Raw genomic sequence first — 14993 nt, forward strand, 5'->3', positions numbered from 1 at the left:
GCTTCCTTATCCTCTAACACCATTTGACCATGTTTTACACGCAGCACAAAGCAAGGCAATGAAAGTGCAATAGCCTTTACGCTGTTCAAACAAATGCACAAATGCAAGTGCTTTTAAATTATGGGAAATGATATGTGTTTTTATTGCATGTTTCATCAAAAACACACCTACACTTACACTTACAGACAAACCCTTTTTAAGCCATGGCTCAAGTGTTGCAACATCGATAATATTGTACCATTTGTCTAGTCTTTTACATTTCTGTATGACAAAATCCCTTACAGGGTTTACAGTATACATCGGCAGGATGGGAGTGGAGAATTCAAGAGTCTGTGCTGTTATCTGCCTCCGGCATCCAAGCAAAGTGAAATTTGATCCAGCTACAGTATGTGACTTCACTTTTACCCAGCATGACTTTTCTTGGAATCTGCCTGACGATACATTTTTATTTCAACTTGGCAATTTCATTGTCACAGTACAGCTGACGTTTATTGATGATGATGATGATGATGATGCTACAAAAGTAAAGTTTAGTGATCACCCAAGTTATTACAACTCATTCTGACGTGAATTTGAAATCCAACCAGTCAGAATTAGTAGGATTCATTCTTTCAGTGTAGACAAAGAATTTCATGACAATCGTTTGCAGAGCTGCTGAGATATTTAATTCTGGACCAAACTTGAGGATTGACCAAAATGTCAAACTAGCACACATTGCAATCCCAAGAGCAGTGTAGTTAAAGTGGCCATTCTGTCAAACCAGCATTTGAATGACTCAAGACTCTCCCATCACACATGTTTATAGATGTTGCATAGCGAACAAAAACGGAGGAAGCTGTGACGATGTCTCCACAGGAAATTTAGGAATGCAACCATCATAAAGTGCATAAAGTGAAATTACAGCTGCGATAAGCGTAAACTATGAACGGTTTCTAGTAAAACATTCCTCTGCTGACATAATGCATGGAGAGCATATGGAAGAGACACTAGAACAGAACAGACTGCAACTTCATCAATTCAACAATTTCTTCCTTAAGTTTAAAACAAGTAAAACGGACTCTTTCCACTCCAGTGACATCACCACCATCACTGTCCGATCCGCATGCAAACGTGTTAAATCCATCACCTTTATGAAAAGACACAGACCTGAGTTAAGATCCGTGGGGGGGTGGAAGAAGACCAGCCCCCTTTGATCCACATGCAAATGTGTTAGTATCCATCACCTTCATGGAAAGACACAGACCTGAGTTGGAGTTAAGATCCATGCGGTGTGAAAGAAGACAGACCCCCTTCTCTCCTGTCGCTGCTGACCGCCGTCCCCTGAGTGCCACTTCTTCATCTGTTCTTGTTCCGTACCACAGATAGGTTTGTCTCCTTCCCCTACAGCACACACACACCTCTGCACTTACTACTGTAATTCCAACACCCCCGACCCCCTTTCTTCCCTTGTTTCTCTTCTACCTCATACAGTAACTCTCTGGCTCAAAACTTCATTTTTCTTTTTTTTTTGGTTAAGCCAAAGGCCGGTCAACGTGACACGCCAATCAGCAGCACTTGGGCGAGGTCAGGCTGAGGGTAGTCCGTCTGCCTCTCGCTAGGCCTATCGTCTCACACATACTTTTGTCAATGGAGCTGAAAGAGCAGAGGAAGCACTCGGCTCAGAGACACGCACGAAGGCAAGATGGTTTGTTTCTGCTTGTCTCTGAGGGAAGTAGAGAGAGAGGGGTGGGGTGGGGTGAGAGCCAGTGGTGGAGCAGGGAGGGTGTGTGTGTGTGTGTGTGTGTGTGGGGGGGTTGAATAAGGGGTGGTGGTGGGTGATCTGTGGTATCGTAAATCAAGCACAGTGGGCACTCAGCCAAATGACTCATCCCCGGCGCTCTATAAATACAGCCGTGCAGGGTCGGAGAGGCTGCTGCTGCTGCTACCGTTGGCCAAAAAACCTCTAATACACTGGGGTTTCTCCTTTTTTTTTTTTTAGCAGGAAGGTCTTTAATGACCATCCTTATCATTTTTCAATCTCACCCAGATGCTTTGGCAAACAGCTCTTTGTTTGTATCCACTAACTGGTCCAAGTGAGCCCGTTTAAACCCATAACCATCAAGGACGATTGCATTTAAAGCGAACGCTACCTGTTGAATTTGATTCAGAAGGGTTAAAGGGTGCTCATGGGGGGGGGGGGGGCTCTAAACATTTATCCATAGGCAAATCAGTTTACATACCAGTGATCAGTGAGTGTTCAAGTCAAGGGTCCGTACAAGACAAACATACTGTAGTAGTCAAGCAGCAACTTCACTGGAGGCCAACGAGTGCCCTCACTGACACGGGGCTAACATGATACGTGGGGGGGGGGCATGGGTTGTGCACGGGGGTTAAAGTGGGAGCCCGATGCCAGAGACTGCTATGTGACATGTAAAATTCCGATCCCTTCAATAAGGCTGTTATGCAAGCGTCTAAACTTCCTGTCCAGTGCCTCTCCACGTCCTGAGACTTGGCCTCGCTGCATTTCCTGCACCGGAACTCACCACTGTGGTCTCGCACACACACAGGAATAATGACACATGGGCACAACAAGGGAAGACAAAGGCAAAGGAATTGTCAAGAGCACAGACAACAATGAGGCGGATATTTCAAACATCATCTCCTAAAGGTGTGTGGCTCACTAGTATGGCCACGTAATTTTTTGTCACATATCATCGTGGAACTGGACAAAGTTATGGCCTGTTTGACTTCATTCTCAAGAACCTACTGTATGTAACATTTGCTGTCCTTCACAGCTGGTGTGAAATCATTCACTATCACATGCTGTTTATCCTCTTTTCGTCACATGACAGCTTCTTTTTTTGCAACTAGTGGAGGATACAGTGAAAAGCTTATTCTGAACAAAAGAAAAAGTGTCCCAGTCAACATGTACTCCTCCTTCATGTTATCCCTGTGCTATTATTGCAGCTGCTGTTTTTCATATAGGTTTTACCCTCCACTCCTCATGTTGGGACCTAAAGGCTTTGGAACCATCACTAAAACACAATACAGACAGATGTGATCACTGTGGGCAGGAGGAATCCATTCATCATGTCATAACACAATGTCAGAAAAACCAAAGGGAGAGAGAAGTAATGATTAAAAAGTTGAGAGACATTGATGAGGAGTTGGAGTTGGTAGATGGATTTCGGAAGAACCGGAGTGAGTATTACAAGATATTACTTCAGTTTCTTAAAACCACAAAGTTGATTGGGAGGATATAGGATGTGTGTGTGTGCGCGCGTGTGTGTGTATGAATAGGTGTATGTATATGTATGCATATATAGGTTTTTTTGTGTGTGTTTTGTAGTATGCAGAAAAATTCTTGTCTGCTTGATTTTTTTTTAAGTTTTTAATGTTTTAAATTGTTTTTATTTCTATAGGCTACTAGACTTTTTTTTAAATTTATTTTGTTTTATATATATATATATACATATATACACACACACATATATATATATATATATATATATACATATACATATACATATTTATAATTATAATTTATTTTATTATTTTTACTTTTAAGTAACAGTTCAGTTAGATCAACATTTCGATCCACACTCCATACCAGACGGTGGCGGTAATGCCGTGATTGATTGGTGACACACAACACACCTGCTCATCTTCACGCAGGTGTTTTTCGATCAGCTGATGACCGCTGATTGCTTCCTCCGCCTCTTCTTATTTAATCTTCCGCCGGCAGTTCCTCCAGTTCCCTGATGTTACTTTGAAGAGAAGCTGCACGAGCCGTGAAACGAAAAAAAAAAGACGCGAAAAAAGTGTCGCTGCTTAACTACTGAAACTATTCCGGGAGGAGGGAACCTGTGGCGATAATGCACCAACCGCCATAAAACCTCAAAAAAGAGGGAACTTTAAAAAAAAGAATTGGAAAAAAAAGGAAAACGACCGTTGCGTGACGTCAGACGCCGAAATGGTGGCCGCGTGCATCAGCTCCTGTATAAAAACGCAGCAAGGCGCTCCAGGGTGGCGTGTTCGACCTGGTCCAGATTGGTGAGTAACTTTTGTCAAGTTATCTTAATGGTGACTCTGTTTGCTGAATTATATGCTCAGTATACCTCAATATTCAAGCTGAGCCTCATTGTTAGCAAGTTATCTGAATTGGCAGCCGTTTTGTCTGGTTACAGCAGTTAAATCATTGTTTTAATGGGGCTGCAACTCATTTCTATTTTCATTAACCTGTGATTTATTTTCTTGTTTGGTCCATTAAATGTTAAACTGTTTCAGTTATATTCTTAAATTATTTGGGTTCAATGATTGCTTAAATAGAGCAAAGAAATTAGGAAACACTTAAACCAATCTATTATCAAAATAGACAAAACAAGACTAAACACAAGTTAAAATGGCTGTTGTGCTATGTTAACTCACTGTTCCACTCATGGTCATTACTATTGAGTTTATCACTGGAAAGACGTATTTTTTTATGTTAAATGTTTAAAAACACATTCAGGGTTATAAATGTCTTTTTTAATTCTAAACTTTTTTTTTTTTTTTTAAAGGAACAACCTGCTTCCTGCTCACAGAGACCTGGTCAGACCGCCATATACAAAAGCCTGAGGCTGTCAAGAAAAGGTGAGTGATAATTTACTACATCATTTGAAAATGTTATGGCAAATTTTCATAATGTATTTAACTGATAGCAATATATCATATTAATTTAATCACTAATGTATAAGTTTGTTTTTTTTAAAGCGTGTGGCTATTGATATTTCTATACTTGAACTTAAAAGGCATTCCTTAAATCTTAATCAACTTTATTCTACATGTTAATTTCTTTGTTTCACTGTAAGAATAGAATTTATGTTTTTAGTCATTATATCTTAGGCTGGGAGAACCATGTCTGTACCTCATACAAACACATTCTACAACACCTTACCTAGTTATTTTACACCTGTAACGGTATGGACTTGAACATTGTCAAGGCTGGAGACTGCACTCAAACATTTTTTTGTTTGTTTGTTTTTTCCCCCCAGATTGATCTTCATGAAGATCGTCAAAGAGTAGGTGTCATGATTTAATTCTGGGTGGCCGCCGTGTCTCCACTCTTTCTTGGCCGCTGTGCCTACATCTATCTGCATTGTCCAACATGGCCACGTTCTTTCTATTCTCCTGCTTTCCATCTGTCAAGTAGCTGAGGGTTGTACATGGAGCATTTGCCACAGGTTGGTTTTGTATGTTCCTATCCACTTTATTGGGTGGTCTGAAATCTGGTCCTTGTTGGTTGTATTTTTGTGGAACTGCTGAGCGAGTGATTTGAAAGAATGAGGTGACCGATGGTTGTGTTTGAAGTTCTCTCTCTGAATGAGTGGCTTGTGTGTGACTGAGATGCCTGGATTGAATAGTTAAGATGGTCTGAGAATATGATTATGTTCAGCAGTTCACGTTAAAGTAGATATGATGTCTTGAAGGGCTTAGATGCTTGATAAGTTATAATGCACTAACATTTCCTTTTTAGGTCTGTCTACAAAGGGTGAGTCCATATTTTTTTTCTTCTCTTGCAGAGTAGGGGAATAAACAAAAGAAAACTTGTGTGTTGTGTTTTTTTGAAAGTGAAGGTACTTAGGTGTCTGCAACTGACTTGCTAGTCTGGCTGCCCACAGCTAACTACCAAATCACACTGACAATTTGCATGCAAAGGTAAGAACACGCCTCTCTTGGAGGCGTTTTCTTGCCTTGCCCTTAACCACTTTTTCTTTCCAACTGTTACGCAGGCCGCGGGCCATCGCTCCTCCGGCCACCGTGTCGATCTGTCCTGGCTCTCTTGCCTTTCCTCAATTCTAAAAGGATAAAAAAAAAAAAATCAACTTGAACTGTTTTCTTTAGCACTAAAATATAGTGATGTTGGAGGACCAGATCTTAAATGAGGTTTAAATGGATGTTGGTGTACAGTTAAAGCTAGATGGTAGGAATGAAATTAATGTTGTGCCTTGTACACTCTGTCACAAGGCTTAGACTTCTTGGCCGCTGTGCCTTTTTTTTTTTTTTTCTCTTCTCTTTTCCATCGTGGCCATTAATCTACCGTTAGCCCTAGAACGTTAAAATAGATCCTGGTGATCTACAAACACAGTACCTGGCTTTGGATGGCAGCCGTGCCATTGCCTTTGTATGGCCATACGTGCCTTAATGCAAGTAGGCCATTATCGCTAACTGTGCCCGCGCCTTCATTGCCTACTTGTGTTATTGTACGTCTGGCCTTGCGCGTATAGTCATTTTACATAGGCAAACATGGGTGCCTTCCGCGTCCATGCACAGTAAGTGAACTAACCTGTACTTTTCTTCTAGCATCAGTCAAGAGGAGCACCGACATCCCTGCATGTCCATCCTAATTAGATTGCGTTTTAGTTGCGGTAAAATTTCAAATGTTAATTGCAGTTTTTCTTTCTTGCTTGGCCGCTGTGCCATTACTTTACCTGCTCTGACCTGAATCTTGATTCTTCATGGCCACTGTGTCATGACTGTACTTGGTGTTCATGCCAGTCTATAATTTCTGATCTGTTTTTCCTACTGAGTTTTCCTGTGTGTGTGTGTGTGTGTGTGTGTGTGTGTGTGTGTGTGTGTGTGTGTGTGTGTGTGTGTGTGTGTGTGTGTGTGTGTGTGTGTGTGTGTGTGTGTGTGTGTGTGTGTGTGTGTGTGTGTGTGTGTGTGTGTGTGTGTGTGTGTGTGTGTGTGTGTGTGTGTGTGTGTGTGTGTGTGTGTGTGTGTGTGTGTGTGTGTGTGTGTGTGTGTGTGTACTGACTTGGACTGACGTTAATCTAACTTTTGGACCACGACTAACACTCCAATTGAATTTACTGCACCAGAAATGTGAACAAAATTTATGCTACAAGACTGGCAAGATGCACACCAAATAGACAACAAGCAAATTCAAAATCTTTCAAAATGGGTAAAATCTTTACATTTCAGGTAAGTATTAAGGGCCTTTGCCACATGATCTTTTTAGGTAAATCGTGTCCACTCAATTTCTATAAGTTAATTTGCATCTAAACATTTACAATGCCTGACACAATGGCATTACAATAATTTTTTGTTTTGCGTTTTTGAGTGCAAAGGCCTTTATTTACACACTGACACATGCCATAACGGTCTTGGCATGTGTCACTGTCTCTTGTCTGTCTCTCTCTCGCTGCTCTGTCCTGTGTGTCTTTCTGCCTGTCTTGTGTGTCTGGTCTCCGCCTGTCTCGTGTCTGGTCTGTATCTCATCTGTCCTGTGTCTGTCTGGTGTCTCTGTCTTTCTGTCTCTCTCTGTGTCTGTCTGTCTCTCTTGCTGTCTGTCTGTCCTGTGTCTCTGTCTTTCTGTCTCTCTTGCTGTCTGTCTTTCTTGTGTGTCTGGTCTCTGTCTGTCTGTCTGGTATCCGTCTGTCTGTCCTGTGTTGGATTTAGTCACTTTTTTAGTCTCGACTTAAATGGGTGATTTTAAAGTTGATTAGTCTTGAGGCGTCTGATTTCTGCAGGAAATTCTGGTTACCTTATTTGGCTTTGATTTAAAAATTACATTTTTGTAATTTTTGTCTCCGTTATAGTTGCAACTTGGACTGTTGACAAACGTGGAAGCTGATGAATCATGTAGTAAATGCATCAAAGTTTACTGTAGCTTGTCTTAAGTTATTTCAAAGTGCTGTAAAAATGTAGTAATTGAGTATGATGAGCTAGAGCAGGTGTTCATTTATTCTCCACTGGTAATTGCTTTAAGATAACTGGATCCTGATTTGATTATGAAGCTAAATTTTTGATTTATATGCAAGTGTAGTCACATTAGATTGTAGGTGTTATTCAGCCCATGGATAATGTTATGATATACTTTAGATCTGGCATTTGTTGGCACACTTTTGATATCCATTTAAGTCTTAAACTTAACACACTGCCATCAGCCTTTGTAGTCGCTAACTAAAATCAAATTCAATATTAATGCTGACTTGTCTCACTCTGCCAAGTTTATTTCCCTCTAAAGGAGTTGAACCTTTTTGTGTTCATAGTCTTTTTGCGCGTCATGTTGGGAGGCCTCCCAGCAGGGGATTTTTATCTTCCCCTGCAAAACTATGCGTTACTCGCCTTAGGGATGCAGGGCTATCCTGCATAGTTTGGGATGGGATTGTAGGTTGCAGGTTTAGAGCGCGTTTCTTTTCTTTAGGAGGACACAAACCTGGCAGAGAGACAACTCGGATTATTTAAGTGAAAGTTGCGCCAAATGATCAAACTTTTTATCTTTTGATATGACGACATGAAATAAAACCTTTTATTCTGTGGGCTGAATTCCAGGAGTCATGATGTTTAGAAAACCAGACAGAATTTGGCTTCATGTTAAAGACTGTTGTGCAAGTAATATCTTGAAGCAGGAGTGAGCAGCTGCAGCTTTTTAATTTATTTTTCGTTATTTGATTTGATTCTTGGATTGACTTGGTGTCTGGAGCTTTGTGGTTAACAGTGATCATGTAAACATGTAAACACAAGTGGTCTTTTGCCTTTTATTTGCGAAGCTGGCAGCAAATGATAGGACTTTATGGCTTGCCCAAAGTGGGATTTTAGCATAGGGTTAACACCTCACCATACACTAGCTTTTTCGGCGAACAAGTGTCTTGCCAGTGACTTTCTTTCAAATTCCACAATTTAGGCAGCTTGTAGAGTCATTAGGAAGAAGCTTAATTCCAATGTCTTGGTTGGTTGCATGAGAAACTGCTATATCTTAGATGTGTTGGCGAAGTTCCTCCTCTGATTTTTGTAGACTTGCCCTAAAGTTTCTCTCTGCTTTAACTCTTGTTGACCTATGCATTAAATGATTCCTCCAACTTGTCTCCATATCAATTTTCTTCTCCCTGCAGTCTTCCACCACCCCACTGCTGCTGTTGCATCTGCTAAAGGTAGCCGTATCCTGATTCACTGCATCTTCATGTGTTGGGTAAGAAGTGTCATTAGACTACTAACAATGTAAACACCTTTTAAATGCTTGATTTTAATTTACCCAAATGGTTCATCAGTTTAGGGCAAAAAATCATTGAATTTGACATATTTGGGGTCAGTAACCTGACCTCTAAATGTTTGGGAAACCATGTAAAAGATCGCAAGCTCTCTGCATGACCCAACAGAATTGATGTTTGAGTTATTTAATTGCTCAATTTTTAAATCAGTCAAGATTTTATGAGCTGGGTCTTCTTCACACAACAGAGAACAAGGTAAATTGAGTCGACTCGTAACATGGTAAGGCATTTCGTCCTTCCCCTTCTTCTCTGTGTGTGAGGAAATCTGGCCACGGATCCTGACTGAGTGGCATACCATGGCTGTGCAGTTTCCAAAATCAGATAAGGATCCATCTGATTTTGTGACTCGGCGTGTCGTGATATGCATGTATCTTCCTCCGAAACAAAGGATTGGAATGGACAGGTTTGTAGTGTAAATCGCATCACATCACTTGTAGCTGGTGAAGCATTTGTTTAAATTGGGGTCAAGCATTTTCAGGTGTCTGCTTTGTCAATACTCTGGTGCCACATCTTGCTAAACACACGAGAAGCTCTGAATTGTGAAACTGCTGCCTCTTGCAGATGTTACAACAGCAATGGCTGTTGAAAGGCTGCAGGGAGAGAAAATGAGATCTGAGGACAGGAAAGTGGAATTGATTTCATGCTTAGCAAAATGAGGGTTTCAGCAGAGGACCTTTTTTGTGGCGAGGCTACAGAATCAGAAGGAACGTTTGTCTGGGCAACTGGGAGATTTATAGTTTTTCATGCAGCCAACTGAGACATTGGGGATAGCATCATTCCAAATGGCTGGCAAAGATTGCTTGTAACTGTCAGTGTAGGACAGGAAAGGCAGGTTTAGGTTAGGGAGGGCATCCATCGGTGAGCTCTGACTGGATGTGAGGACCTGTCACACTTGACCAGGTGAGCTACCTGAAGATTTGTCATTTGTTTACTTTTTTTTCTTTTTTTTTTTTTTTTTTCTTGTGACTTATCAAATTCTTCCTTGTTTTTAAGAGGTGAAGGCTGCAGCACATTCCTGGGTCAGAGGACTCCATGTTGGACACCTCGACCTGGAGAAGTCCCATCCTGGATGGCTGTGGTGATGACCTAGCCCAAGATGAACCAACCCTTCTACGACGAGGCCTCGCCCAAGATGAACTGACCTTTTCCGCCTCTTTTCCATGGGATGTCTTCAGGTACGTTTTTTCAGATGGTACTCAATATGTTTAATCCATATTAACTTAATACTAAAGTATGCTGACTCTTATTTTTTATTTTTTTTTGTTAGATGTTGGACCTTGCCAGACTGTACACATGCCTCAATGGCTGCTACATCACTCTGCCGAACAGGACATGGTCAACGATTTTTTTTTTTTAAATGGACTTTAACCCCGCCTGTCCCCACTGACCCACAACCACACATGACAAAACACTGTACATGTGATGCATCACCACACTAAAATACAGACACTGCTACTTTCAGCCTGTAATGTTAGACATTGAAAACTTGTATTTATTGCCTTCTTTATATCAAGTAAAACTTTTATTCTTAACTTTATGGTTGACTTGTATTTTTTCAGTGATTTTGTGATGAGTGTTATTTTGACAAGTTAGTGCTTTGAACTTAAAGATGTGGAATTCTTTTAAAACGAATTTCAATGATCTGTTACTGTAGACTTTGCACCTTTTGACACTGCTCCAAGTGTTCGGTTGATGTTAACCAGAAAACTCAAACCCTATATGGATTTGTACAAGGTTTTAAAGGGAATATAATACATTGGACTCTAAAGCAGGGAATGCTACAGTGGATGGTGATGCTGCTACTTGCCCCCATCTCACAACTTCCTTACTTCTAGCTACTAACACTAAATATGGCTAATGCATAAAAATATGCCACTGAACATTAGACTACTTTGCTTTAAAATGCCTTCTTTTAACTAGATATATTTTTACTATTTTATTTAATCTGGCTTTTAATTCTGTCTTTACCATTTTATGCTTAAAGGTTTTATTTTTCTACTATGGAAAGCACTTTATAGAGTTGTTTCGAAAAGTGCTATTCAAATAGTTATTTTAACAGTGTTGCAGTACTATTAACACCAGCAGCAATATGAGCAGCTACACATGCAATGCAAATATTTCTGACTGTCTCAGCCTAAAACTGTACATTATTCCACCTGTAACCAAATAGCCCCCAGACGTTGTGCCATAATGTCCAGTCTGAGATTCCCACACAGAGGGGACAGTGCTCTCTTTAACAAAACTGGTCATTATGTGGACACTCCTCCGTGAGTGTATAATGACCATGCTGGTCCAGTTCTCCCACAGTAACCTCTGTAACATACAGTTGGGAGCCTGATCAATGACCTTCCTCCTAATCCACAAAGCACATGTCGCCAGGATTAGCCAACTCACAGTGTTTCATAAGCAAAAAAAAAGAAAGAAAGAAAGTTGCCTCTGTCCAACGTCTACATTGTTGTTTTTTAAATCTGTTTGACAGTCAGCGAGTTTCCTCTCCTGCACCTTGTCAGGGGCTTTCAGCAGAAGGTAGCTTGAGTCGTCTGCAATCCGAAGCCCAAACACTGAAGAGATTTCAGGCAGAATTCATTCAAACCCACATGCCATGAAATTGTCTCAGCAACCTCTGCTAAGCAAAACCTTTAAGACTCCAAAATGTCCTCCTAAATAAAAGCCGTCTACTTGGGTTTGTTTCTCAAACTGCTCTTCCGACATTTCTGTCTCAGCAGAACCCCAAACAATGTCCTGATTTCTCGTTCTTTTATCATGAGCTCTGTTCCCCACCCAAGCCTCTGCTTTGGCAACCAGGCAGCGGCAGCCACTGTAAATAATTTTATGAGTGGGAAATACAACCTGGATCCAGAGGATGTACTATTTTAAACTGAAAGCTCTACCCTTCACTGGCAGCACGAATGAAAGCTACTGCTCCCCCTACTAGTTTTTGACCAAACCCCCATTCTCCACATTGCTATAAGACAGATGACAAATATGTTAAGACATATGAGAAATATAGTATAGAAAGTAAGTGTGATCAGTGATCAGACAGGTGTGTGTGTATATATATATATATATATATATATATATATATATATATACATACATATATATATATATATATATATATACATACATATATATATGTATGTATGTATGTATATATATATCCCTTAAAACCGCAAGCATCAATCACAGGTTGACACTTGAAGAGAAGTCAGGGGTTCACAGAGAACAACAGCTTGTAAAATAAATGTAAGGTAATTATTCGGATAACTCTGATGATTCTTCTGTAGGGAATACAGTCAGTGGGCTCTGGGGAAAAAAAGGTGGCAGAGATCATTTAATACCTCCCAGTTTTAGTTTTGGATGATATTGAATCTAATATTTGACTGTAGCCCAAACATACAACAATTGGATGTCATGTTGTCTTAATTGATATTCCCTGTGCTTAGAAGACTCACACACACCTTGAATATTAAACAGTGGACACAACCTTATATGTTGGGATAAGATTTATTGATTGGAATTGTCAACAGCAGCCGCTTGCTGGACCTCAACTCTTCCAGTAGGCGTGTGCTGTTGTTACAGACGCCAGATTATTGACTTTATGTACACACACGCACACACGCACACACACAGACTGTGTGTGGACATGTTTAAGCACATCCAACGTTTTTTTCACACACACGCACACACAATGAGGAAAAGAGGAAACAAAGAAAGTTCAGTTCCGGACCCCATGACTGAAAACGTCTCACAGGCTCTGAGCAGACAGTGGGGACGTGTACAAAAGGACAACACTCTAAAAATGCAGAGCAAAAATCTTGTCCCTCCCTGTTTCTGCAGGCTTCTGCGGGCTTCGTCATTTCTCCACAGCAACATCCACATCATTGGTTTTACAGCTTTTGCTCTTAACGCATGCTTTCATACTGTTTCCTCCTGGATTTATGATGTACAAGAGTCTGTGTGGGCACTATGTATCTAATTAAACCACTGTCGTAAAACATGGGGCTATTTGTTCATGTTGTGTGTCAAACTTGCTTTTTAGTCAGCATCTATTCTAGTGTGTGTGTGTTAATACTCGTCTTAAAGCCATTTATGTTCTATGTAAAGTATCTTGAATTGTATTTTTGTTGATAGGTACTGTACAAATAAGTTGAGTTTTTCGTCACTATATTCAGAGCACAGACCTAAACATATAGTGTCTTCTCTTTGGACCATGCCTAACTGTGGACATGAGTTTGTCAGGAGAATAAAATAAACATATACATATACCGATTACATATTAACATTAGAGGATTCTAAACAGTCCTGGCCATTCAACCCTGTGACAAAATGAAGTATATAGTTCAAACATCCTGTAGATAAAACTGCACAAGAGCTCATTAAATGTTGATTAAACACTAAAGTCATACATATGCATATACACACACAGACAGACACTGCCGGCACCAGACGTTATACATGACTAATGTGATATTGGGGCTTATTTGAAAACCACCACCATCCACCGTGACACTGCCATGTCAGCACTAAAGATGAATACTCTCTTTAAGTGACTGCACTCTGCTCCACTGGGGATTCTTCAACCTTTAACAGTGTCTGCACAGGGTGATATTCTCATATTTATTCCGGTCAACCGACAAGTGTTTGGAATATAAAATGCCTGCTCCTATACTGAATTCTTTAACATGTAATTCACCCATCAATAAATATGTTTATGATGAGCTGCAGGTGCCTAAAGTCAGATTTGCCAGCTGTTCAATAACCTTTGGCTTCCTGATCTTTACACCTGCATGTCTGTCTTCACTCTCCAATAGTGACATTGTCATGACTCAGTCATTACTTTTTTAATAAGAAGTGACTATATATCATGGGTTTAGGTTAGATGAGCATGGAATCTTCCAACATGGATCATACAGTGACGGCTTACATCGATTTTCTCATGCGGAGCAGTGATCACTAAAAATAATTTCATTATGTTCTAGTTAAAACTAGTGCAAAGGTCACTTAATACTACATAACAGTATAATACTTAATACTTAATATCACACTCTGCAAATAATCCTCTCAACGAGGCTACGGTTTCACAGAGTGGAAAAACAACACGTTTCTTTATAACACGATTGCAAAATGGCTCTCATCGATTGCACTGAAGCATACTGATTTGCAAAATGCAAAGATGAACCACTGTGCTCACTGCACTTCCACAGAGCAAACACAAGATGGCACTCTGAGACTGTCCCACAGCCTAACAACATACTTGACCACCTTAAATGTTCCCTTTTTAAATGACCAAAATGCCTTCCCTGTGACTGTATGTTTTTCAAAAAGCTGAAGAAGAAGAAGAAGAAGCTCATCCACTCTTCAGGTGGTTTGTAATATGAACTGGAAAGACCCTGCACCTGTGCACAACAACATGATCCTGTGATCCTCTCATGAGTGAAGTGACGGCAGCCTCTGGAAACGAACAGGGATGAATCCCCCATAATTCATCAGCAGTGTCCTGCAGTGGCCTGACCAGCGACTTGAATCACTTCATGGGAAACTGAGAGCCTGAGGCAAAGGGAGAGGGAGAATTCATATTGGTGCCAAAGTCTTGTCTTTATTAGAGTTTGGGTGAAGGGAATCACACTGTCTGAAAACAAAGCAGGGAGTGTTTCTTAACGATCCTTGTTTTATGGGGATGGAAAAACACACATTGGGTATTCGTGTAGCATTCACGGGTAAATACATCACAAATCTGATAATCTCATTTCATAAATTGCCAAAGGCGAGCATGTCTGCTCAGTGTAGTTCCCCCCCCCCCCCCCCCCCGGAGCTTTCCAGCTCATCGTTACATCACGCCGCTGTATTCAGATCATACCTGACATTCTTGGGAGGATTCAAGAACATACAGACACAACATCACACGGCTCCTAAGCAGCAGGATGATCCGGTGGGTGCTCCAGATAAATGGACTGATCCTGTTTTTATTCTGTCAGTGCT

General features: G+C 40.6%; 1 protein-coding gene and 1 long non-coding RNA gene across 3 annotated transcripts in view; one reads left to right on the forward strand and one right to left on the reverse strand.

Moving 5' to 3' along the window:
• Window positions 1-14993, reverse strand: part of arhgap24 (Rho GTPase activating protein 24) — a 67453-nt gene that overhangs the window by 24603 nt on the left and 27857 nt on the right. Inside the window, exon 1 of one of the 2 annotated variants that reach the window (XM_058617428.1) lies at window positions 1244-1674. The exons of the other annotated variant lie outside the window; for it this stretch is intronic. Coding sequence (XP_058473411.1) covers window positions 1244-1265 — 22 coding nt within the window. The 5' untranslated portion in view covers window positions 1266-1674. Of the gene's footprint in view, window positions 1-1243; window positions 1675-14993 lie in introns of those variants that run through there. 2 annotated transcript variants of the gene reach the window in all.
• Window positions 6754-10637, forward strand: LOC131446287 (uncharacterized). Its single transcript, XR_009233908.1, has 3 exons — window positions 6754-9911; window positions 10005-10186; window positions 10279-10637. It is a non-coding gene; the product is annotated as an uncharacterized LOC131446287 (long non-coding RNA).

The sequence above is a fragment of the Solea solea genome, chromosome 19, assembly GCF_958295425.1.
Source record: "Solea solea chromosome 19, fSolSol10.1, whole genome shotgun sequence".
In the NCBI taxonomy this organism is placed as follows: Eukaryota; Metazoa; Chordata; class Actinopteri; order Pleuronectiformes; family Soleidae; genus Solea; species Solea solea.